General features: G+C 30.7%; 1 protein-coding gene across 3 annotated transcripts in view; it reads left to right on the top strand.

Annotated features, from left to right (window-relative positions):
* LOC118194234 (spatacsin) overlaps positions 1 to 24408 on the top strand; it is a 173380-nt gene that overhangs the window by 118007 nt on the left and 30965 nt on the right. For 2 of the 3 annotated variants that reach the window (XM_035365448.2, XM_035365450.2), the window contains 6 exons: positions 1861 to 1968; positions 8722 to 8838; positions 11698 to 11830; positions 16826 to 16938; positions 18581 to 18785; positions 18888 to 19067. In XM_035365448.2, the coding sequence (XP_035221339.1) occupies positions 1861 to 1968; positions 8722 to 8838; positions 11698 to 11830; positions 16826 to 16938; positions 18581 to 18785; positions 18888 to 19067 (856 nt within the window). The remainder of the gene's footprint in view (positions 1 to 1860; positions 1969 to 8721; positions 8839 to 11697; positions 11831 to 16825; positions 16939 to 18580; positions 18786 to 18887; positions 19068 to 24408) is intronic. The other variant, XM_035365449.2, reaches the window with a different exon arrangement.

The raw sequence follows: 24408 nt of genomic DNA, 5'->3' as shown, positions 1-24408 counted from the left end.
AAAATGTAGTGACAAACTTTAAGGGGAGATGGGGCACATCATAAGGATTGGAAATTGCAGTCCATGACCAGAAACATCAGATGTAAGTGGTAACAGAGGTAGAAGATCAGGAAGGACACAAGAGAGGGATTAATTTGAAATGTTTGGGGATGTAACAAGTACAAATGATGTATGAGATGAATACAGCTCTAATATTACAACAGATGCTGAAGTTTGCACCATCAAACACCAAGCATATCTGACGCCAACCAAACATTGATTGTAAGACATGATCAAACATATTAGAAGTTTCTTTTATTGTAGCAGCAGTGCATATGAATCTTGCCATGAGATCCATTTCAGATTCCACAGAATCATGATACATGATTTCTTTGAGAACTCCACATGAAAATAAATTAAGCTTGATAAATCAGGTGAGCTTGGGGGCCACGGAACTAGTCCACCACACCTAATTCATTCATGTGGTAAAATGAGCAGGCATTGTGTCATGTTCGAACATATTGCAACTTGCATTTGTTTGAATATTGTCAAGTAAGCCGGAAAGAACCTGCTCCAGAAAGATCCAATAATTCGCTGTGTTCATGTAAGATGTTAAAAGGTATGGCCTGACTTAGCAGGTCACCAACCAAACCTAACCACACATTTACTGTGAAGGGATGTTGGGCCACATACCATAGGATTTCTTTTGAGCACATAAATGTGTATTATGCTAACTAAATATGCCTGAATGTATTGAATGTGGCTTGATCAATGAACAATGCATAAGCTGAGAAATTTACATCTAAGACACTTTGTTACATATACCACTGTGTGAAATGATCAAATGCTGGATGATCATCAGGGAGGAATTACCGAACCCTTTGGAGATGAAAGACATGTAAGGACTCGGCATTCAAAACACGTTTAAGGCTGAGGCAATGGCAATGCTGGTACTGGGATTAGTCTCAATGGCATCCAACACAATTTCTTCTATAATGACTAAACGCTTCAGTCTTGGCCTGTTCTCACTAGTTCTGCTACTTCATAATGGCGTGTACTGCACACGTTTTGATGCACATGTGCAAACACACTGTGATGTGGTTGATGTCTATCTGGGAAGTGTTCTTAATAAATTCATTCAATGGCTAGTCCATTGTCTTCAGTTATTCTATATCTTAAGTGCCTATCTGCAAGCTTACTGTTCATATGTCGCTGCATTCTCTTCGTATGCTGGTTACTGCTGGAATGAGGAAATCCTCACTTTTCCCTGCAGTGCTCTCATGCAAAGCATTACCTAGTAGTGAATGATGTTTCCTGTTATGGGTGTCTCTGCTATTCTTAATCATTATGGTGTGCCCTATATCCATAAAAATATGTCATACATTTTTGAGACACCCTGTATATGCATACATGCACACATAAATACTTTTTTTTTTTTTTTTTTTTTTTTTTTTTTTTTTGCTTAGTATATTTTTCTTCTTTTTTTTACACGATGGTGGCCAAACGGATGGTTGGGTTTCTATAAAAAGATCTTTTAAATCCATATCCCAATCTCAAGCCAAGCTGGGAGCTTAGAAATTGTGTTATAATTACATTTTTTTCCTGTTTATATGTTATTGTGTGATTTTTTTTTTTCCTCTGAGCTTTTTATTTTTTTGGGGGGGAGGAGGGACCCATGATTTTACAATTTATCAAATTTTGTCATAAATAAATAAATATATTCATTTATTTATTAATTTAGTTTTTTATTTTATAATTTTCTTCTGTACAGGGTTATGAATGAATAAACTATATTCTTAGAGCAAGAATTTAAAACATCTCTTAAGTTTTCTTAAGATTCATATTTCCTAAATAAATTATTCAACTGTGTATTTTTTTCAGCTGTTGCCAGAAATATTTGATGTGAAGCCAGTTCATGAATTTGATGCTCTTGATCTGTCATTTGACACAAAAAGCATGTTTAATGTTCATAGCATTGAAAATGAAGAGGTAACTTTTCCAAATTTCTTTTTATTGAAGTGTATAAGGCAGGCAAAAAGTTAAAATTAAAAGACGTTATAATTAAAGTTATAATTTTGAGACGAATATATATATATATATATATGCCTTTATCCATTTTTTGCAGCCATTCCAATTTTTGTTTAATGGACATCGAAACATGGTTTCGCTTTGTAGATCCTTTGGCAACTCCAGAATTGGAAACTCTTTTCGACAGAATTGAAAGTTCTAAGCCTGAATTGTATTACTTTAGTTATTTACTATACCTACGTTTATTTCTTGCACATGCTTCAAACTAATCTGAGTTCTGAATAAATAAACTCCCACATATACTTAAGGCTTTATCTAGGGCAGGTGCTCCATACCACCTGGTGCAAAATCAACATATTCTGCCGCTGCTTCTGAGTTTATGGTGAAGAACATATCAGTTATTCTTAATTAAAATAGCACTAAATGTAATCTTTTGGCCTATGAGTTTCATTAACAAAATCTGTTTTTAGCATATGAAAGAAATTTTTGTTGAATTTTTCCTCGTCAACATTGACTAGAGCATTTAAAAATCTATAATCATTGCCAAGCATAATGTTAGCATAAAAGTTGCCATACTTTTGTTATTCAATTACTTATATAAAAAAATTTAGACATCACAGCATGAGTTATTACTGAAGCTGTCATGTATTGATAAACATACGGTGATGAAAGCAAAATATAATAAATAATGACTCACCTGGTTGGCATCAGAAATATAAAATAGGTGAATGTTTCAGTTTGAGATGTATGCCAAGTAGATACTCAGCTGCTGAGCCAAATTATTAATCTCACAAATTTATGATTACATTATTGTTTTTCGATAACGAGGTATTTTATTTAGTGCCTAAGTGAAATTAAGAATCGGTATTTTTAAGTGAAAATCTCCACATGTTTTATTATGGAAGGAAAAATAAAATGTGCATGTGCATTAATAAAAAAATGTTTGTGGTTTTGAGGTCCGGATTTTAGATTATTTTGATATGGACATCCGGATTTCGGACTCGAAGTGTATTACCGTTCTCTTAATGATTTTTCTTTGAAATGTCACAATCTGATGTTTCTGTTCATTTTAATATAATTCTGTAATTTTAAAATTTCATGGTACATCAGCTTAAAATGTATAAAGCACAGACAAAAGTTTTCTGTTGCGCAGTACTCGAAAGAATAAGTGTGAAATGGAAGAACCATTTAAATCTAACTGGGCTACTGCACTTACCCCTACATCACTGATAGATATGCCCACTTCCACCCCAAACCGGATGTTTACATAAATCTGGAATATGTGGTCGGACAGTATATCTGTATACATTTATTTTCAGCAATAGGTTTTTATATATATGTCATAATAAAAGCACAAGGAAAAGCCGGAGCAGTGTCGATGTGTGATTAGACCCATATTGAAGAGGAAGTAATCTGATTGCGTCGTAAGCTAATGTGTTGACTTCGTAAATAAAACTTGGCACTAGAAGCGATTTTAATTCCATTTTTATTTCCAATTGACATATGTGGCCACAGATCACTTTGCACTCTAGTCGTGCCTTTCCACAAAAGATTTACATTTTTGATATTGTTGAGAAGGAAAGCAAGCCAGCGAAATTACATCTTAGCAGAGTAGAGGGCAAAAGCTGAAGTGCGTAGTTATGATAGATGGAAGCACGCAAAGAGAAAAGTTTTGGTTTACAATTCGGTGATTGGTCGTCATGAGGCATCTGGTATTAACGGTTACGTAAGATCGCATGATTAATTTGAATGACGCAATGCAGAGAAGTTATTACGATTTTAGAATAGAGAGGAAGAATTAATGTTTATAGATATATTATAATTCTGATTCATACATTTTTATCTTACATATTCCCCCCTTCAAAAAGAAAAAGGCGTAGCGACAGAGAAGCCTTTTTAAAGAGAAAGAGTTAAAGCACTAGCAAATGTTAAAAAAAAATAAAAATAAATAAATCATAAAATTTTTGTCCTGTAAAGTATAATTTATAAATATAAATTTTTTTTAAATAAATTTTTAATTTTTTGATTCCTATTGAATTTTTCAGCATTTCAGTCCAAAAGTCTTTTTGTTTGAGAATTCACATAATCATAATTCTTCAGGGAAGGTTCTTGTTATTACAGAATATCACAAAAACTTTTACATAATCATTACTTATAATTAAATGTAATGCACATAAATATTTACGATACATATTTCCATACTGATAAATTGTAATTTAACATCATAAATAATAGGATTAAGATTTTCAGAATTTATGGTTTCGCGTTATCATCTTTCATTTACAATTCCTGATTTTACCAAACTGGAAGCCTCACAATACTTCTGAACAAACATATCCATCAATAGGGCTGTCCTCTTGAGCTAACCAGTGTGTTCTCTGCACTGGTGGCCCAGGGTGCCTAGGCAGTTACTTGAAAAGGCCTCCGTTCCTTGCATTAAGGTAACTGGCCTTTGAGAACTGCACTAATACATTCCATAATAAAAAATATAATAATAATAATATAAAAAAATTACACACACTCATAAAATGAGAGCCTCCAACATTATCTTACTTGAAGAGGGTGAAGGGAACAACTGTACAGAGGTAATTACAGGCCTCTGCTTAGGAACCCAGTACTCCCTCGACATACACTATACTTAACATACAATAACCCATAAATTTAACATGCATTTACCATAATTTCATATTACTTATCTGTAATAATTTCACTTATTTTTTACACCAACTTCATTTCTAGAATAATTATAAAATTCGTATAACAAAATTTCAAAAACATAAAAACTTATCTTACTATCCTTCCCTATGAATAATTTAAATAGCTTAAAATTTGTTACTTAATTTACTCACACATAATTATGAAAAATTAGAATAATTAATGAACAAGAATTTCAGATTTTCTCAAAACAAATTGCAGAAATTTTAACCAAAGTTGAAATGACAATTATAGAATCCGCAGCACATTAAATAATTTAGTTCCTGAGCTAGATTCGCACGAGTGTAATAATTTTTGAGCTGTTGAAAAAGCGGAAGTGCAAATAATTTTCTGTCGCACATACTTGCAAACACTAACTCAGATTGACCTTGAACCCGTTGTAATGCTTAATTCCTAAACGGTAATTCACTGATGATTTAAAGCACTTTTTTTCTAAATATTGTAGAGATCGGCGAAGCAAATTCAATATTTCTTTTCACTAGGCATTCGAACTTTTCAATTTATTGAGAGATTACTTTCAATCTGTAAACACTACGCGTGATTATTTTTTTGAAGCACTTGCAAAACACCACAGCAGAAGAATGATCTGTTATTTTTTAAACACTGAAAAAACAAATTGATGATTCACTTCTTTCACATTATCTTGGATTTATCACAAAACGATGATTTGAAGAGCTGAACTAAATTTTCCATTGAGGTTTCAGGCTGCAGGAAACTATCCTACCAGCTTAATTGTCATAATAAAAGCACAAGGAAAAGCCGGAGCAGTGTTGATGTGTGATTAGACCCATATTGAAGAGGAAGTAATCTGATTGCATCGTAAGCTAATGTGTTGACTTCGTAAATAAAACTTGGCAGTAGAAGCGATTTTAATTCCATTTTTATTTACAATTGACATATGTGGCCACAAATATCAGTTGCAAATAAAAATGGAATTAAAACTGCCTCGACTGCCAAGTTCTTTAAATATTACCAAGTTAGCATTTTACGTAATCAAAATCTTCTTCAATATGGGTCTAATCACTCATTCTACAGTGTTCCGTCTTTTCCTTTGCTTTTAATATGACATATATATATATATATAATTTAGGGAAAATAACAAAGAATGCTGAAATAATTTCACTAATAACACAGTTAATATTAAAAAAAATGTGTAGCATTTTTCCCCTTTAATAAAGCAATACTATCAATATTTTTGAAAAATCCCCACCCTTTAAAAAAAAAAAATGCCTGAAAGGGCTATTGATCTCAAAACAATTTTGCATTGTTTTAGTTCAATGCATTGTTTCACTTTTCATTCGCGTCTGTTGCCAGGAAAATATTGAACTTTGAAATTAAATTTGCCTGTTGTGGATTAACAAACTAAGCTGTTTAAAAGCAACAGATGCAGTTCTTAACAATATTTTTTTAACTTTTTAATCTGATTGATTTAAATAAAAGTGTGTTTAATCCAGAATATATATCTAATTAAAAACATTAAATATTTGCATAGAATCTAATATTTTTTCACTTTTTAGACATGCAGAAAATATACAGCATTCCCATGTATATTCATCTATTACATCGTTTCCCAACTTTTTTTACTGCGGCCCGACACGAAGTTTTAAAATTTTCACGACCTACCTTATTAAAAAATCATTTATTTACAAAAAAAAATAAATATTTTTTAACAAAAATCAAGTTATTTGTTTGTTTTTTTCGTACACAAAAATTGCAAAATAATTATATAAGAAAAGTAATTAAAAAATTAACAATTATATTCATTTAAAACTTTAATAAATGAAGTAAACTTTGTTTCCACATATTTTATCCTTAGTGCGAAGGATGATGGTGTGTGTCATCACACAACAATTTCAAACTAGGAGGTAATGATGTTAATTTTATTCTCAAATTAGGTTCAAAGTCCAATCTGTTTCGATACTTATTTTTTAAGTATACCAAGGCTAAAAATGCAACTTCACATGTATAAGTGATGAGCACTAAAGGCGCTAAAAATTGTATCACTTTTTTGCTTATGCTTGGATACTCCTTTCGACAGTACAACCAAAAATTAATTAGTGGTACAGTTTCAAACACTTTTTTCAGATCGGTGTTGCATGACATTTTAATTAAATTATCTTCTTGTTCGCTAAGATCAATCATTTCTTCCTTTTCAGTTTTGACAGAAAAAGGATCTTTAATCCACATATTGTTTAAAGAAATATCCAGAAAGTAATCTTTAAAATTATTTATTAGTTCTGGAAAGATGTTCTTGAATTGAAACTGATAGTGTTTCTAGATGTAAATCTCCTTCATCATAGCTTGCATGGGTTTCAGTAAATTTATGTAATGTTTCAAAAGATTTAAAATTTATTTTTGAAAGTCGTTGCTTTCACAGACTCATTTTTTTAAATTATTGCAGTGATTTTTTCCGATACTCTGAAAATATTTAAACCAAAGCCTGGCAAATTTAAATTAAATTCATTGAATGTAGCAAATATGTCATACAAATAAGCTACTTTTATTAGCCACTCAAAATCGTGTAATCTATCCTTAAATGGAAAAATAGCATCTTTTTTAGATGGTGAATGTTCATTTACAACAAAGCTTCATCTTTTAGCTCAAACAGAAGTTTTCAAATGTTTCCTTTCAAAAGAGGCTTTGTCCCTGAGGGACTATTATTTTCGTTTTGCAATTTTGTGTCGAATCACTCTGAATGTCTGTTTCACTTTTCAAACTGTTGCCATCAAATATTATCATCCTGTATTATATTTGAAGAAATTAAATAATGAAGAATCTGCATAAATGTATGTATGTTTCTCGCATTGTGATGAAACAATGGTACCTAGAGCCATCAAATTGTGCACGACGTAATCCTACTGCGAATATGGGCATCTGGAAGCCCAAATTTGAATTTTTTTTAATCGATTTCATATTTTGTAAAACCTTAACGTTCTTATTTAACCTTGATTAACAAACTCAAGGATTTCAAAGTGAGCAATGGCAACACTGTACAGAAAAATCATTTTTATCTTCAGCTTGTGAGACTGTGTATTGAAAATTCTAAAGATATGCTCAATTTAAAATTATTTTGCGATATTGCTCTTGAACTGGATTTTATGGTTTAAGTGTGAAGAACATATTTAGTAAATAAAGGTAACACACAAAATGTTAAACACCCCTTCACCCCCTTGGACGTAATTTAGTGTGTCTAAATGTCGTTTCAACATTGACGGTTTTGTACTTTCTTTTAAAAGTGGCTCATTGCAAGTAACACATAGAGGCAAATTATTTTGACTGCTGTCGGCAATGAACCCAAACTGTAAATATTTGTCATAATATATGCAAGTCCAATTAGCCTTACGCTTGTTGTTTTGGAGCTGTATATCTGCATTCAAAACATTAGCAAAATCAGGTATTTAAAAATGTATTCTTTTATAATCTGTTATCTTAAAATTAGTGGGTTGATTTTTTTTTTTTTTTTTTTTTTTCCCCAACAGATTTAAAATTCTTATTTCTTTACTATTGAATATTTTCTTTTTTCATATAAACAGTAGAACAACTTAGAAGAGAAGAAGACTTGTTGAACCCTGCCTTTTGGATTCAATTTATGACAGAAAATTAAATGAGAATAGTGTTTCATTTAATATTGTCTGTCACTAAATGTAAACATTTTAAATGTTGTTGCAGTCACTGTAAATGTAACTGATTTACAGTTTTTGAGGCTAATTAACTATGGATGTAACAGGACATACCCGAGGTTTACGAAATATGAATGCAATTAGACTTGAACTGTACATTTTATGGTATAAGCATCTTTATTTTAAAAAAGAGCTGATAACTGATATATGGTACATTTTATTATTGGAGATCATTTTTTAAGCTCCTGATTGTACTGTAATGGATATTTGTTGTTAGACCTACTGAAATGAATTCTCAGTTAATGTATAAAAGTGTGTGTTTTTGTGTTAAATTCATATATATTTTTAAAAGAATTAATAAGTTCTCCTGTATATTTAGGAAAGAATTGCTATTCAGTCTATCATAGGTCAGTTTCTTCGGAAAAAAGATGTGCAGAATGCATTTCAACTAGCAAAATCATTCAATTATGAGTGTCAGGATTTAAAAATTGTAAAAGTAAGTTATTTATTTATCATTTCTTCAGTTGATTTAGTTACGCAATTAATTTTTTTCATGCATATGGATAAATATTAAGAAGAAATAATATACAAGGCCTGCTAATCAATCCTACGATTAACTGGCAGACCTTATAAATTCATAAAAAAATAAATAAATGGTATACTTTATCTATAGGAAAAAGTACATAGCTTTAGCTTTTCATAAAGAGAAATAGTTATTAAGGAATAATGCAGAACCTTCGGAATATACTGCCCTTAAAGTGCTTTCTCTTTCACTCTTAAAGCTTATTGTGAATATCATTCATATGTTCAGCAACAAGTTTCTTTGGAACTTTTGTAACCTCCTTCTGAATTTAGAGCTTCAGATCTGAAAAAGTGTGATGCTATGTGTGATAGATATCACTGGAGTAAAAAATTCTAAAGGATAAGTCAGGGTACATCGATGGCTAGGAGATATTTCCATAACTGGAACTGGAGATGCCCAGGAAACAATACTCAAGAATCCAGATATCCTGAGTACAGCTGATGCGGTATTTCCATCAATACATGACATATGGCTTGGAATGGCTAGTTAAACCAAAGTAGTGGTTATTGTTTATAGAATTACTTACAAATTAAGGAACAAAGAAACTATTAAATAGAAATTTTGTATAATGCTGTGAATTCATTGCACAAGCATTTGCATTTCCATATTTGCCTTTGCCAAAAAAAAAAAAAAAAAAAAAAAAAAAAAAGCTTGTTCATTTTAAAGGTTCTGTGCAGTATATTGCTACTCTTGAACCAGTGAACTGGATTTTCTTGATCAAGTTAATATAAGCAGTTCCATTTCATTTATAAATCCTGATAAATAATTATTTGCTATGTCCATTGCTTTTGACTGAAAAGCAATTAATTTCTCTTCTTGCGTTCTAGAATTAGCTGAATTTTATAAGGATAAAGGTATACTGATGTAAAATCCGCCTGACACTGACTGCACATCTGAGTGACCTGAAATGCTAAATAGCGAACCTTAGAGAACTGTATTCAATAATTTTTTTAATGGCATTTAGCCACTTTTTGCACTATTGCTCTTGTTCATCAATCATAGTTTCTAATCCATGCTTTAATCACTTTAACAAAAAGCACTGTCCTATTTAGGTATTTCTTTCAAAATTCTTATTGGGCAATCACAAAAGTGTTTCTGTAAAGTGCTTTTATGGTAAAAACATTTGCACATTTGTCCATAACTCAATTGTAAATAAAACCTTTACAGGGAAATATTGGATATTGCTTTTAATTTTCCTCCCTTTCAATTGAAATAGTGTAAAAACATTGTTAAATCACTTTATTCATAGGCAAACCTATTGCACATTTAAATGTGGTTCGAATTAACCTACTTGGTATTTAAATTAACCTACTTGCTTATGAATATGAATCCTTTGTTTTAAAAGACCTTGCTTGTTCATTTCATACAGTCTTATGTCTTAAAATAGCAGCAGAAATTCGCCCGAGCTGAACAGTAATCATAATGAATTTGAAATTACAATTGACAGGTTTTTCAAGTTCAAAGACGGTATTTACTTTTAACAAAAACAAATAATTAAATACATATCCATAAATTAAATAAATAAATTATCCGTAAATTAAATAATTAAGTACATTATCCATAAATGTTTTATTTTGTTCACTTTCACTGTCTTTATTTTTCAAACTAAGTTTACAAAAAACCTATAGCCAAATATTAGTGCATTTAGTTATTTATTTTAAGTTAACTGAAATAACTGAACTGCATAACTTTTTTCAAAGAACTAACAGCTTGAAAAAAACAGTAATTTCATGAGTTAAATATACTTTTGGCTAATCTTCCAGTCTTTTGAATTAACTGTGAAAAGAGAATAGCAGTTGTAAAAAATCAGTTACTTAGTGATAAAAGTCTGTTTTAGTGTTTGAAACTTTTTGTATTCTGAGTTTATGTGTTTTAAAAGCAAGACAATTAATTTTGCTGTTATATATATGCATGTTAATAGATTTTTGAGTAGATTATATATAAATCACTCATAAAATCTTTTTTAATACAATAAGAAAAACAAAAATTATTTTGAGATCACAAGATTGTTGTGAAATGTATAAAATAATCTGGATAGGCAGTCAAAACAAAGGTAAAAGATTATGAAAAGTTAGCTAATCATTCTCTTACCATTGTAGAAGAAAGTCTGTGTTTCTAACACATTAATAATATCTTAGTAAATAAAATATTAGAAAATTAGTTAAAGTAAAAATTGTGGAACAAAAAACAAGCTGGTCATTCTGATCATCATAAAAAAACAGCAATTTTAAACTGACAAAAGAAAAACGCTTTTCATATACAATTTAGAACTTGAAAAAGTAATGGAAAATTTTTAAGAAAAAATAAGGTGCTTCAAAAATAATGGGTTGTACTGAAGTACAAACACTTTATTGCAACACATTATTTTTTCTGTGCCTTCCCCCCCCCCTTCTAAAAAATGTTTTTCAATTAGCAGAAAACTAGAGATATTAAATTTAAAAGCAAAAATTGTGGTATGGATAGTTGGGAAATTATCATAAGAAAGATAAAGGGAGGGATTTAAATAAGTAAATAAAAAGACTCCATTTATATTATAAGGAAAAGAGAACAGCATTTGAAATATCTTCGCAGATGTCAGGTTAATTTATTTTATAACCTATTTAGATTTTCATAACTAAAATAATAATTATAAATTGTGGCATGAAAATAACTTTTATTTAGTTATTTTATTATTTATTTTATGGACTTTTTTCTTAGAGAGATGGAGAACAATAAATAGTTTTTCATAATTTTTATTTAAAAAAAAAATATTTCTAAAAATTTTCTGTTTAGATATGTCTTGAAATTGCAACAAGTGATATAGATCTGAATGCTATAGATATTTCATCACCTGACTGTGCACCTGAAGTTTCATCTTCTAGATTTATAAGATCCCTTTTACTTTGGATTAATAATGGCTATTCAGGTAAATTTTTTAAATACCTTTATTTTTTTTCTAAAAATTTGCAAATTCCAATTCCTTCCCCCCCACATAATAATCATTATAGGTTTTGTGGTTAAATTTATTATAAAAATACTTGCTTCATCTTTTATTGTATGTATTTGTTTTGTTACATATATTTGTTTGTTAGTGTAAATTTAATACCAGTTTATATACCTATATTTAAATGTGAATGCATAAAAACAATCTTCATAGTGCTCTTCTACAATGTCAACTTACATTACATAAAATGCAGATATAGTCTATTTTGCACAGCCCACCCAGAAGTGTAGATTTTATTTACAGTTGTTTTAATCAGAATTTCAGATGTAATTTCTATTTCTTTAATTAATATTTGGCAATTTAGTGCATCATATTTAGTGTAAACAATGGTAGCAAATAATTTTGAAAGATTTCTTTATTATTATTATTATTATTAGTGGTAGTAGTAGTAATAGTAGCAGTAGTATCATATTGAAGATTTCTATCTATTATTTTAATCGTTTATTTACCAATAACCAATATTTCAATATATTGTGCAATTTATCTGAAAAAAGTATTCACAGATAAAAAGTTTTTTTTTTGGTTATAGTTTCAGAAACTTTCTGTCTTAATTTTTTTATGGTAAGTTTTCTTTCAGCAATTTTGCTTTTATTACAGAAAACATAAAAAAAAAAAAAAAAAAAAAAAAAAAAAAAATCACCTAAGATCATTATTATATTTTATTGTAATTGTTACTTCCCTTAAAATGTCCTGTGAAAAGGCATAGATCATAATTCATTTCTCTGTAACTGTCTGTAACAGCCAAGCCACTGCAGGCAGATATATATTCTCTTACTGTACAAAAGTTTTCTTTACGCAAGTATGGTTTATGTAAGACCAATAGTAATATCTGTTTTGGTTATCATTAACTGGAGAATCTAAAGAAAACTTTACCAAGAAAAGAGTATGAAAATCAAAAACATCATTTATTGTTTATGTCCTGATAATACTTTAAGCCTGTCATATTAGTCACAAACATTTTTAAAGTCTAGGATAAGAGAAAATGTTAGCTTTGTGATCTGACACCTACAAATGACAACCGTCTTTTTTACACTCTTAAATTCCTGTGTCCCCCACTGCCAAATCTCTGACAACTGTATTTAATGTTACACCATCACTGACACCAAAGTGTGCCTTCCTCTGAACATTCTGTCTTCCAGCTTTTTGAACGTTATCACAATGAATTTCATTTCTTTACTTCTGTTTATTTGACTTTTGTATTTGTCATCTCCTTTTTGCATTTAGTATTTTTTTAGGTTTCGTATGTTGGTTGATATGTATATATATGTAATGTTTTCAGTTATTCCAACACATCGTGGGCGAATGGTGAGGCTATTCCATTACACGTTCTGGCAGATGGTTGACGAAGCTATAATGATTGAAGCACGGAGAAAAATGACGACTCAGGACTTTTCACTTTTAGCAGCATATCTTTATTTTATTTTAGAGCAGTATTCAGTAATTGAATTATTAGATACGACTGTCTTTAATACGTTATAACATTCTAACAAAGAAAGAGGAGCATGGCGGAGGAGTTAGCAGAACGAAGGCGAGAAGGCATCTGTGTAGGAGAACTTATGACGCAGCATTTATATGAAAGGTTATGTAACAGAGTAGCTTCTAGAAAAATGTAGAAAAACTATCAATGATTATCAATGAAAAATAAAAAAAAATCATAAAATTTTTGTCCTGTAAAGTATAATTTATAAATATCAATTTTTTTTTTAATAAATTTTTAATTTTTAGAGTCCTATTGAATTTTTCAGCATTTCAGTCCAAAAGTCTTTTTGTTTGAGAATTCACATAATCATAATTCTTCAGGGAAGGTAGAAAAACTATCAATGATTATTTTTATTTTATGATTATGATGTAGCATTTATATGAGGAGGTTATGTAATAGGCGCGAATGTTCTAGCAGGTACTGGGTTAGGGGACGATCCTGAATTGCAGAAAAGTAATTAAAGGTTGCTGGTTCGCAAAGAGCAAAGCCATCGTATTATTGTTATATTTTACATCTTTTAGCCGGTAGGATAGTTTCCTGCAGCCTGAAACCTCAATGGAAAATTTAATTCAGCTCTTCAAATCATCGTTTCGTGATAAATCCAAGATAATGTGAAAGAAGTGAATCATCAAATTTGTTTTTTCAGTGTTTAAAAAATAACAGATCATTCTTCCGCTGTGGTGTTTTGCAAGTGCTTCAAAAAAATAATCTCGTGTAGTGTTTACAGATTGAAAGTAATCTCTCGATAAATTGAGAAGTTCGAATGCCTAGTGAAAAGGAATATTGAATTTGCTTCGCCGATCTCTACAATATTTAGAAAAAAAGTGCTTTAAATCATCAGTGAATTACCGCTTAGGAATTCAGCATTACAGCGGGTTCAAGGTCAATCTGAGATAGTGTTTGCAAGTATGTGTGACAGAAAATTATTTGCACTTCCGCTTTTTCAACACCTCAAAAATTATTACATTCGTGCGAATCTAGCTCAGGAACTAAATTATTTAATGTGCTGTGGATTCTATAATTGTCATTTCAACTTTGGTTAAAGTTTCTGCAATTTGTTTTGAGAAAATCTGAAATTCTTGTTCATTAATTATTCTAATTTTTCATAATTATGTGTGAGTAAATTAAGTAACAAATTTTAAGCTATTTAAATTATTCATAGGGAAGGATAGTAAGATAAGTTTTTATGTTTTTGAAATTTTGTTGAGAATTTTGAATACGAATTTTATAATTATTCTAAAAATGAAGTTGGTGTAAAAAATAAGTGAAATTATTACAGATAAGTAATATGAAATTATGGTAAATGCATGTTAAAATTTATGGCTTATTGTGTGTTAAGTATAGTATGATGAGGGTGTACTGGTTCCTTCAACAGAGGCCTGTAATTGCCTCTGTACAGTTGTTCCTTTTACGCTCTTCATGCAAGATAATGTTGGAGGCTCTCATTTTATGAATGCATGTAAATTTTTTATATTATTATTATTATATTTTTTTATTGTGGAATGTATTAGTGCAGTTCTCAAAGGCCAGTTACCTTAATGCAAGGAACGGAGGCCTTTTCAAGTAACTGTCTAGGCACCCTGGGCCACCAGTGCAGAGAACACACTGGTTAGCTCAAGAGGACAGCCCTATTGATGGATATGTTTGTTTAGTATTGCGAGGCTCTCTAGTTTGGTAAAATAAGGAATTGTAGATGAAAGATGATAACGGTGAAACCATAATTTCTGAAACTGTTACACCTAATATATTTATGATGTTAAAATATAATTTATCAATATGAAAATTAATATCATAAATATTTATGTGCATTTAATTATAAGTAATGATTATGTAAAAGTTTATTTTGTGATATTCTGTAATAACAAGAACCTTCCCTGAAGAATTATGATTATGTGAATTCTCAAACAAAAAGACTTTTGGACTGAAATGCTGAAAAATTCAATAGGACTCTAAAAATTAAAAATTTATTTAAAAAAAATTGATATTTATAAATTATACTTTACAGGACAAAAATTTTATGATTTATTTTTATTTTTTTACATTTGCTAGTGCTTTAACTCTTTCTCTTTAAAAAGGCTTCTCTGTCACTAAGCCTTTTTCTGTTTGAAGGGGGGAATATGTAAGATAAAAATATATGAATCAAAATTATAGATTAAACTATAAAACATTAATTCTTCCTCTTTATTCTAAAATCGTAATAACTTCTCTGCATTGCGTCATTCAAATTTATCATGCGATCTTACATAACCGTTAATATCAGATGCCTCTTGATGACCAATCACCGAATTGTAAACCGAAACTTTTCTCTTCGCGTGCTTCCATCCTTCATAACTACGCACTTCAGCTTTTGCCCTCTACTCTGCTAAGATGTAATTTCGCTGGCTTGCTTTCTATCCCAACAATATCAAAAATGTAAATCTTCTGTGGAAAGGCACGACTAGAGTGCCAAGTGATTGTGGCCACAAATATCAATTATAAATAAAAATGGAATTAAAACTGCTTCGACTGCCAAGTTCTTTAGATATTACCAAGTTAGCATTACTAGCATACTACGCAATCAAATTCTTCTTCAGTATGGGTCTAATCACGCATCGACACTGCTCCGGGTTTTCCTTGCGCTTTTAATATTACATATATATATATATATATATATATATACGGAGGAGAATAGCATATCTCAAGTTCAAAAGTGAACTGAATAGCAGGATCAGTGAAATTCATTATTGAAGGAACTTTATTTAAATCATCTTTATTACTGTCAAATAGGTTAAATGTATCTTCTACGTAGTAGAACCATACCAGGAAGTTTAAAGTTTCAAATCATTTTGATTCATAATAATTCATGTAGATCAGCCTGGATGGGACTAAAGGGGCTTCCCATGGCTAATCCCTCAGTTTGCTTGTAATACTTATTTTGGAAAACAAAATGCGTTTGCTTTTGTTTTATAAATACAAGAGTTGAGTAAGGATTTGCGTGTAATACTTATTTTGGAAAACAATTTGCGCTTGTTTCAAACAGAGTTGAATAAGGGAAATTAACTTATCAATTTCGATGCAGGAGAAATGAAATTCACGAAGTCTGGTTTCTGGACATTTTAATGCACCCTCCACTGGAACACTGGTGAATAATGATTTCACATCAAAAGAAATCATGATTTAATTTCTAAGGGAAATACTTTTAACTTTTTTTACAAACTCTATTTTCCAGTGGAGGGTGCATTAAGGTGTCTAGAAATCAGACTTTGTGAGTTTCATTTCTCCTGCATAGCTGCTGCTATGCTGTTTTAAGTATTCAGGAATGAACGGTTACAAATGTTAACGGAACTTACCATTATTCTTTAAATGCTGGGATATGAAGTATAGCACTTTTATTGTGTATAAGTAATAAATAAAATCATGAAACTTTAACACATGAAAACTTTATTTCTTTTTTATAGGCATAACTACTGCACATAAAGACAAGATCAAACTTATGGAAAAATTGAGCAGAAAAAGCATTGTTTCTGTTGCAGTTTGTCATCAAATATTAGTTCATTACACAGTTTCTGCTGTAAGATATATTTTGTCCTTGTGTATTTCTCTATTTAAATTAAAACTTTTAATTTTTTTATAAAATGTTTTGTAAAATGTAGCTTTGAAAATGTTTTAATATTTTGTATTTAAATTTCCCAAGTTTCTTAAATTGCTGACATTACTATTAACTATTAATAGTTATTAATTAATATACTATTAATAGTTAGTTAATAGTAAATTGTTATGATTACAGTCAAAAGTCTTTAATCGGGACTCGTCGGGACTTCGGCGATTCCGGATTATCGATTTTTCCGGATTATAGATCATCAGTTTAAATCTGGTAAGATGGCATGCAGAAATTATAAAGTTAAAAATATGAAACCGTAATTTATAAAATAATGAGCAATTATGATCTAAAGGGTATCAAAATTTACAAAAAAAGAAGCTTAATATTTATTTGTTTACTTTATTAAACATTTCTTTCAACGCGCGCATACGCACCTTACGCATAGCCGAAATTAGAAAATTGCGACCAGAAAACTATTTGATTTGTATTCGTGATATTTATAATGACAAAGAATTTGATTTAAATCATATCAAAGACGGAGTACATCGAGATTAAATACTACATTTATTAAGGAATTATAAGCCGAATAAAATAAAAACATCTGCCCCGAAGATAACGATAGTGCTGACAGATCAACTTCCGGTTCATTTCGCGCCGCGACGTCCCCCCCCCACGCGCAGAGCAGCGTGAAATTGATAAACAGATTTCGGAACGGTTAGATAAACAAAGGATATACCTTTATCCATTTTTTGTAGCAATTCTTTTTTTGTTTGATGGACATCGAAACATACTTTCGTTTTCTACATCCTTTGGGAGCTCCAGCATCAGAAATTCTATTTGACATAATCGAAAGTTCAAGCTTACTTTTATAAAATTGATCTTACAGTCTGCAAAAAATAATAAGCCGGATCCAATTCGAAGATTAAGGAACAACGCAATCATTAACATTAACTGAAATAGATAATTAGATAATTTTAGCTTATACCGTCCATTATACATTAAACGCGCACGCGAAAACGTATTCTGCGCTTGCGCAGTCGTAAATGTCTTGCGCGCACGCGTAAAACACCTATGAGCATGCGTCAACGCAGCGCATGCGCAGAAAGATTTTAGCTTTGAGGTCCGGATTATGGGTGTCCAAATTAACGACTTTTGACTGTATTATTATTAAAAGTATATTAGAATTTATTCCTAAAAAATAACAGTAAAAATTTTCAAGTTTGTTGATTATCAGTTGCATATATCTAAATCTAAAAAGGAAGATTTGAGTTTTTGAACTAGTAACAAATCCCCTTCCCCAATATTCAGTTATATAGGAAGCAATTATATGTCAACAAAAACAGCAGTCCAGGCATGCTAATACATTTGAAATCTCGGCAGAAAAGAAATTCGACAGAAATTTTACTAAAATCTGTGGAAAGTTGAATAATTCCCATTCATTAAAATTTATGACCATTCAAAGTTTAGAGTGAAGCTTTAGTGCTTAACTTTTTTAACGGTGCACATGCTAATCATAATGTTTCATAGCTTTACAGGAAAATAATTGAGGAAGCAAGCATTTTAGTTCAATTTCAGTCTTCCATCATGATAAGCTTTTCTTTTCCTTTTTTAGGTTTTGATAGCAAAGTATTGGGTTATTGCTAAGGAAAAGAATCACTTCAAGATATTGAAGGATATACTAGTTAAAAAATTATATGATGAACATATACTGGCCAAATGTTTCATTATTGTTCATGACCTTGCCGATGTTGATGTTGCTAGGTTTTTAAGTGAAGAAATCTGGCACTCTCTGAAAATTTTGTGCCCACTAAATATAAGTAAGTTTTTGTAGTTTCCCAATAGATATTTCTTATTTATTCATGTGGTTAATGTACTTTCAGAGATTATATAATCTGACGTTTTCCCCTCCAAAAATTTAGCCTTATTACCAGAGAATAAAAGTGCATTTTCTGAGAATGTCATATATGATCCATTGCGGGTGAGTGAAGGTTTTCAATTAATAGTGAAATTATGTCAAGATCCTTCTGTATTAGGTAATCTCCTCATGGATATATTTTCCACATATGCTTGTGAACTCTCATCTAAAAGCTCAGATAAAGGTACTTATTATTTCATTTTTAGCTCACTTTTCAATAACCACTATCCTATATTGAATAAATAAATTTTTAAATTTGTTATTTTTTACATGTTAAAAATTTTGATTTCCTTTTGTGATAGGTGCTGGTATTTGGCAGGTAAATTTTCTTGGCAAATGCTTAACAAAGATACATATTATTTTCAGAAGCATTTATCTTCTTTGAACAATTTATCCAAAACATAACTATAGAAACAAGATTCTGTTTCTGAAAGAGTATTTTATCTGAAAGACTTATTATTGAACTAAAAATTGTATTCTTGCCAACTTTTTCAGTTACTGTTAATTCAGTAAAATTGCCATTCAAAACCATTTTACTGGTATTTTTTCTTTCCAAAAGATTTATTGAAAATATAAGGGTAAATTATGCAGAGAATGAACATTTTATTCCAAAATTTACTAGGCATACAAACAATGTGGGAAAATGTACTCTGCTCAGTATATGAAGGTATGTACACTGCTCAAAAAAAAAAAAAAAAAAAAAAAAGGACAGTGGAAAAATGGGACAATCTCCCGTTCTACTGGCCGATTGACAAAATTCAAACTGCGTTTTTCATGTCTCGAAAGCGCGACTTAGGATATATATTAGATTTATATATAGAACTATTCTAACATAGGTATTTTGACACAAAATCGGACTTTTCCTGAAATAACATACCAATTTTTTTTACATATTTCGATTCTACGACTCAAATTATGCCAGAATACCAAGTTTTGTAAAAATCGTACGAGTAGTTTTTAAAATATTAGCTCTCAAAATTTTAGCTCCTCAATGTTAATTGAATTTGGTAAATACTTATTAATATCTCTTTTTTTTATTAAACTTTTTTGATTTTTCCTCTCACATTTCGAAATTTAGGTTCATTCCAAATAAAATTTACCCATTTTTTGTGTTTTATTTTTAAAATTTCTATTTTTAAATAATTTTTATAAATTTTTCGAAAAAAATTTTGAATTATAACCTATAAAATTTTTACCATCATCTTAAAGTAGGTGTATTTTTAAGCATATCTGCAAAAAATTAGACTTTTTTATTCAAAATTTTCTAAGATATACACGAATTTACATATTTTCACATTTTGAAATTTGGCATCTTTTTTTTAGCGATAATAACGCCAAATGTGGTCTATGGAATTTTGTTACAGTGAATTGCCACAGCTATTTTTAATCTTAAATTTCAAGTAAAATTTTATGGAGAATTAATTATATGACATTTTTCCTTCAATGATGCATAATAAATGTTTATTAATACTATATGAAAAGCTTTTTTTTTTAAATTATAGATGATATTATTCAAATTTTGAACTATTTCTTTAATTTCTCACTATCTTTTTTTTAAAAAAAAATAAGAGTAAATTTTTACCTTCAGCATTTTATCCTCTGCTACTTTACTTTGTTTAAATCGAATTGTCTAAAACTGAGAATTTTCGTTTGATGTTTATTTGAATTTTATGACATTAACTGCATAATTTATTTCTAAACAAACTGTTGCTCTTGAAGTGGCTGAAAGAGCGGCTAATACTATCATCCATATTTTTAAAGCACAGTATATTTTTATAGAAATATAAGATTTAGAATAATCATTTTTATAAAAGTCAAATTATGATATAAACATACAACCCTCTAGAGACTGAATTAATGGAAGTTCAATGGTTATGTAGAAATGATCTGCAGCTACTTAATGGCTGGATAAGTCCGCAGATTCTGTGGACAAGTAAGAATAATTATATAAACGACACCCAACATTCTGGATTCAATTAACAACGAGGATACGATGTTTATTAAATGAATTTAAGAAGTTTTAAAACATAAAAAATCAACTCATTTTTTATCCTAAAATGTATTTTTGTGCGTAGCGTATTTTCATTATATCCTTAAAATTCTAATTTGGAATGTAATTGTCAGGAACTGAAACCTAATCATCAGTAATATAATAAGTAATTATTATGGTTATTAATAAATCTTTCTTATAAAGTAATTGCAAATATTTCAAAAAACTTTCTGTCTGAATGCAAATATTTTTCTGTGCAAATATTTTTAATTTTATATTAATCAAGATTGCACACGATATTATTTATTTGCACTTCAATTCTTACTGTCAGTTCTAGTAGAAGTTACAAATCAACTATATTTGATTAAGGATTGAATTGGATTGGCTTATTTAATTATGGCAAAGCATAGGAAGGCTATCTGCCTAAAGAGAGGGATGCCTTTATGGAGGACTTTTTAAGGAAAATTGGCACATATACACGTTACACATGCGGAAAACCACAAAAACACCCATGCGTCCAGCCCGTTCACGGGATTTGAACCTTGGACTGAACTACCAGTGTTCAGCGTCTTTACCGCTCAGCCGCTGGTGGGCTATTTAATTAAGGAATGACCATCTAAGTTTAGAAACAGAGTACCTAACAGCAATTCAATTATTGGTGCCGTATCTTTCATGTTACTCCTGATTGGCAAGCTACATGATTTTTAATGAGTATTCGGGTTTTGCTAGTAACTTCACTTGGAAATCGCACTTAAACTAGGTTAGTTGGTTGTTTGATCATAGTAAAAGCATGGGAGCTATTTGATTAAGATGCTTTCATAGAGAACCTTTGTAAAGAGAACCTAGAAAACTACGAAAACCAACCATGCAGCCTGGGTTAGACTTCGCAACAAACCATTAGTATTTAACAATTTTCAAATGCTAGGCAATTGGTGAGGCTCCAATTAAACCTCCAATTTAATATTTTATTTGTAAATATTTAAAATATTGTATTCTTAGACACAAAAAGCAGAATTTAAGTTTTGTTAACTCGTTAGTAAACTACCAAGCCGTAGTGCAAATGAATATTCAATTTCTTTTGCAATAATTGTATTCACTTGATATTCTTGGAATATGAGCTAAAGAAGGAACATTCTCGGAAGATTAAAGAAGTGTTTAAATCCAGTGATATTAGCTTTGTCTTACAAGCTCAGGATCGAAACGATTTTGCAATTGCCCGAGTAGTTGACTTGTAAATGGCTGTTAATTAAGCAGATGACTTTTAATCTTGTGTTTTCAGTCAGAAAACGTATTCCAAATGTTTTGTATTGCATGACAATGCATCTTTTTATTATTCAATAACCAGTCGGAGAAACGCTTGGGTTCCGAAAATAAGTATATGTACTCAATCTTCCTGCATGTTCTTCAAATTGGTCTTCTTGTGATTTTTTTTCTTTCCCAAAAACTTAAGTTGCCTCTCAAAGGAAAGTTTTTTGACATTGAAGAGACAAAAGGAGTATGACATCTACTTTTAGAGGCATGTCAAAAACAGATCTCTACAAGCCTTCTCTTCCATTACATGTTATGCAGTCAAACAAAAAGTTGCATCAGCGTAAATTCTATAATATATTTTTATTACACTTTGATTACTTTATTAACATACCGTGAATATATACTAAATCTTTTACTTCAGCTTAAGTGATTCGGAATTTTTGACGGAATTGATGTCGGAACTAGGACTTAGAAGATAAGTCAAATTAAATATTTCGATAACCCAATAAAATCAAGGTCGAAGTTTCAGTATTTTATTTTCGGAGGGAGGGGAAATTTTTTCAGTTTTGGTCCATTATCCTAAGTATATTTGCTTCGATTCTTTATTTTTCCATAAAAGCGAAAAATTTACGCATGGTATACATATAATGCATAGCTTCAAATTAAAATTTAATAATATACAGAGTGGTTATAATTAAAGTTCCACATTGAAACGGTCATAAAAGGAAAACTACTGGATCAAATGTTATCAAACTTGGAAATCAAGTCATCGGAATTTATTTTCCGCAAAAAAAAGGTAGTTTGAAACCTCACCACCAGAGGTGAAATGTCGCTGTATGCAATATTGTTAAACGAAATATGGGTCGGAATGTAACTTAGCCTTTTGTTACATGGGTTTAATATGTTGTATACCCTTAAGAAACTTTGAAGTAGGCAAATTACCATTTAAAAGCGTTAAATTCGATAAAAGTCGAGTGCGCCATCCGTGTAAGGGAGAGAGCCCACCAGCGGCCGAGCAGTAAAGTCGCTGAACACTGGTAGTTTGGTCCGAGGTTCGAATCTAGCGAACGGGCTGGCAGCATGGGTGTTTTCGTGGTTTTCCCCATGTGTAACGTGTATACGAGCCAGTTTCCCTTAGAAAGTCCTCCACGAAGGCATCCCTCCCCTTAGGCAGATAGTCCTAGTGTGCTTTGCCGTAATTAAATACTCCACACCACACCGTGTAAGGGAGAAATTCGTCTGTGAAAACCACGAATTAGCGATTAGGAAAAGTGAGATCGCAAATCACTCGCACAAGTGCGTACAATCTGGAAATCATTTTCTTACAGTTCGCTAATTTGTAATTTTTTAAGCCTGAAGTCGGCACTAAAACATGAAGATACTAATTCAAAATGCTTTTAATCGATGTGGGCCAAAGAAATCGCTCTTGTTATCTATCTAGTTCCATTGCATTCTCCTACTGCATTCGATTGCATAGCAGTCATTTCACACCATTTAGTGTTCAATGACAGCTAGTTTTATAACTGAACCATTTTTCTCTGAAGAGCAGTCGACAGCTGGACCACTGTGATTGCAGCTCACTTAGAGTCAATGTTAAAATGTTTTGTGATACATGAATTGCAGTAACGTGGCATTTTAGATACTATGATTTTTATGCAGGGCTGAGCCCCACTTCACGTGTGTCGCACAGTTACTTAGGCAACATTTCACGAATGAACGTCTTATAGGCCAACACTTCCCCTCTTTCCACCAGACCTCAAACTCTGTGACTTTTGGCTATGGGGTATCTCAAAAGCACTGTTTATGGTTATAATCTAAACAGTTTGGCAGAAATGAAAAATGTGATACACTGACATGTCCGTAACATTCCTCCTGATATGCTAAGAGCTGCTGTTGAGAATGCAGTAACAGGATTTGAACATGCTTTGTAACACGTTTCAGAAAATATTAAACACATTTTAAACAGATGTTTTCGTGTCTTATTTCATTTAACAATATTGTATACAGCGCCATTTTTCCCTGGTGGCGAGTTTTTTAACTCTTTTTTTTTTCCGCGGAAAATAAATTCCCATAATCTCCTTTACACGATTCCCAAGTTTGATAGCATTTGGTCCGATAGTTTTCCTTTTATGGCCATTTCAAATTGAAACTTTAATTATAAACACCATGTAAATTAAACTTTAAAAGTTTGACAGTTTGGTTCAAGTCCCAGCTTTAAAAATATATATATATATATATAATCTTTTATATTAATCCTCTTAAAAAGAATGTTTTAAGAAACTAA

This window comes from Stegodyphus dumicola, chromosome 7 (assembly GCF_044657685.1).
Source record: "Stegodyphus dumicola isolate Sdum_Otavi_A_Nest chromosome 7, ASM4465768v1".
Classification (NCBI taxonomy): domain Eukaryota; kingdom Metazoa; phylum Arthropoda; class Arachnida; order Araneae; family Eresidae; genus Stegodyphus; species Stegodyphus dumicola.
Note: the sequence above shows the minus strand (reverse complement) of the source record. Positions and strands in the feature narration are given on the sequence as shown.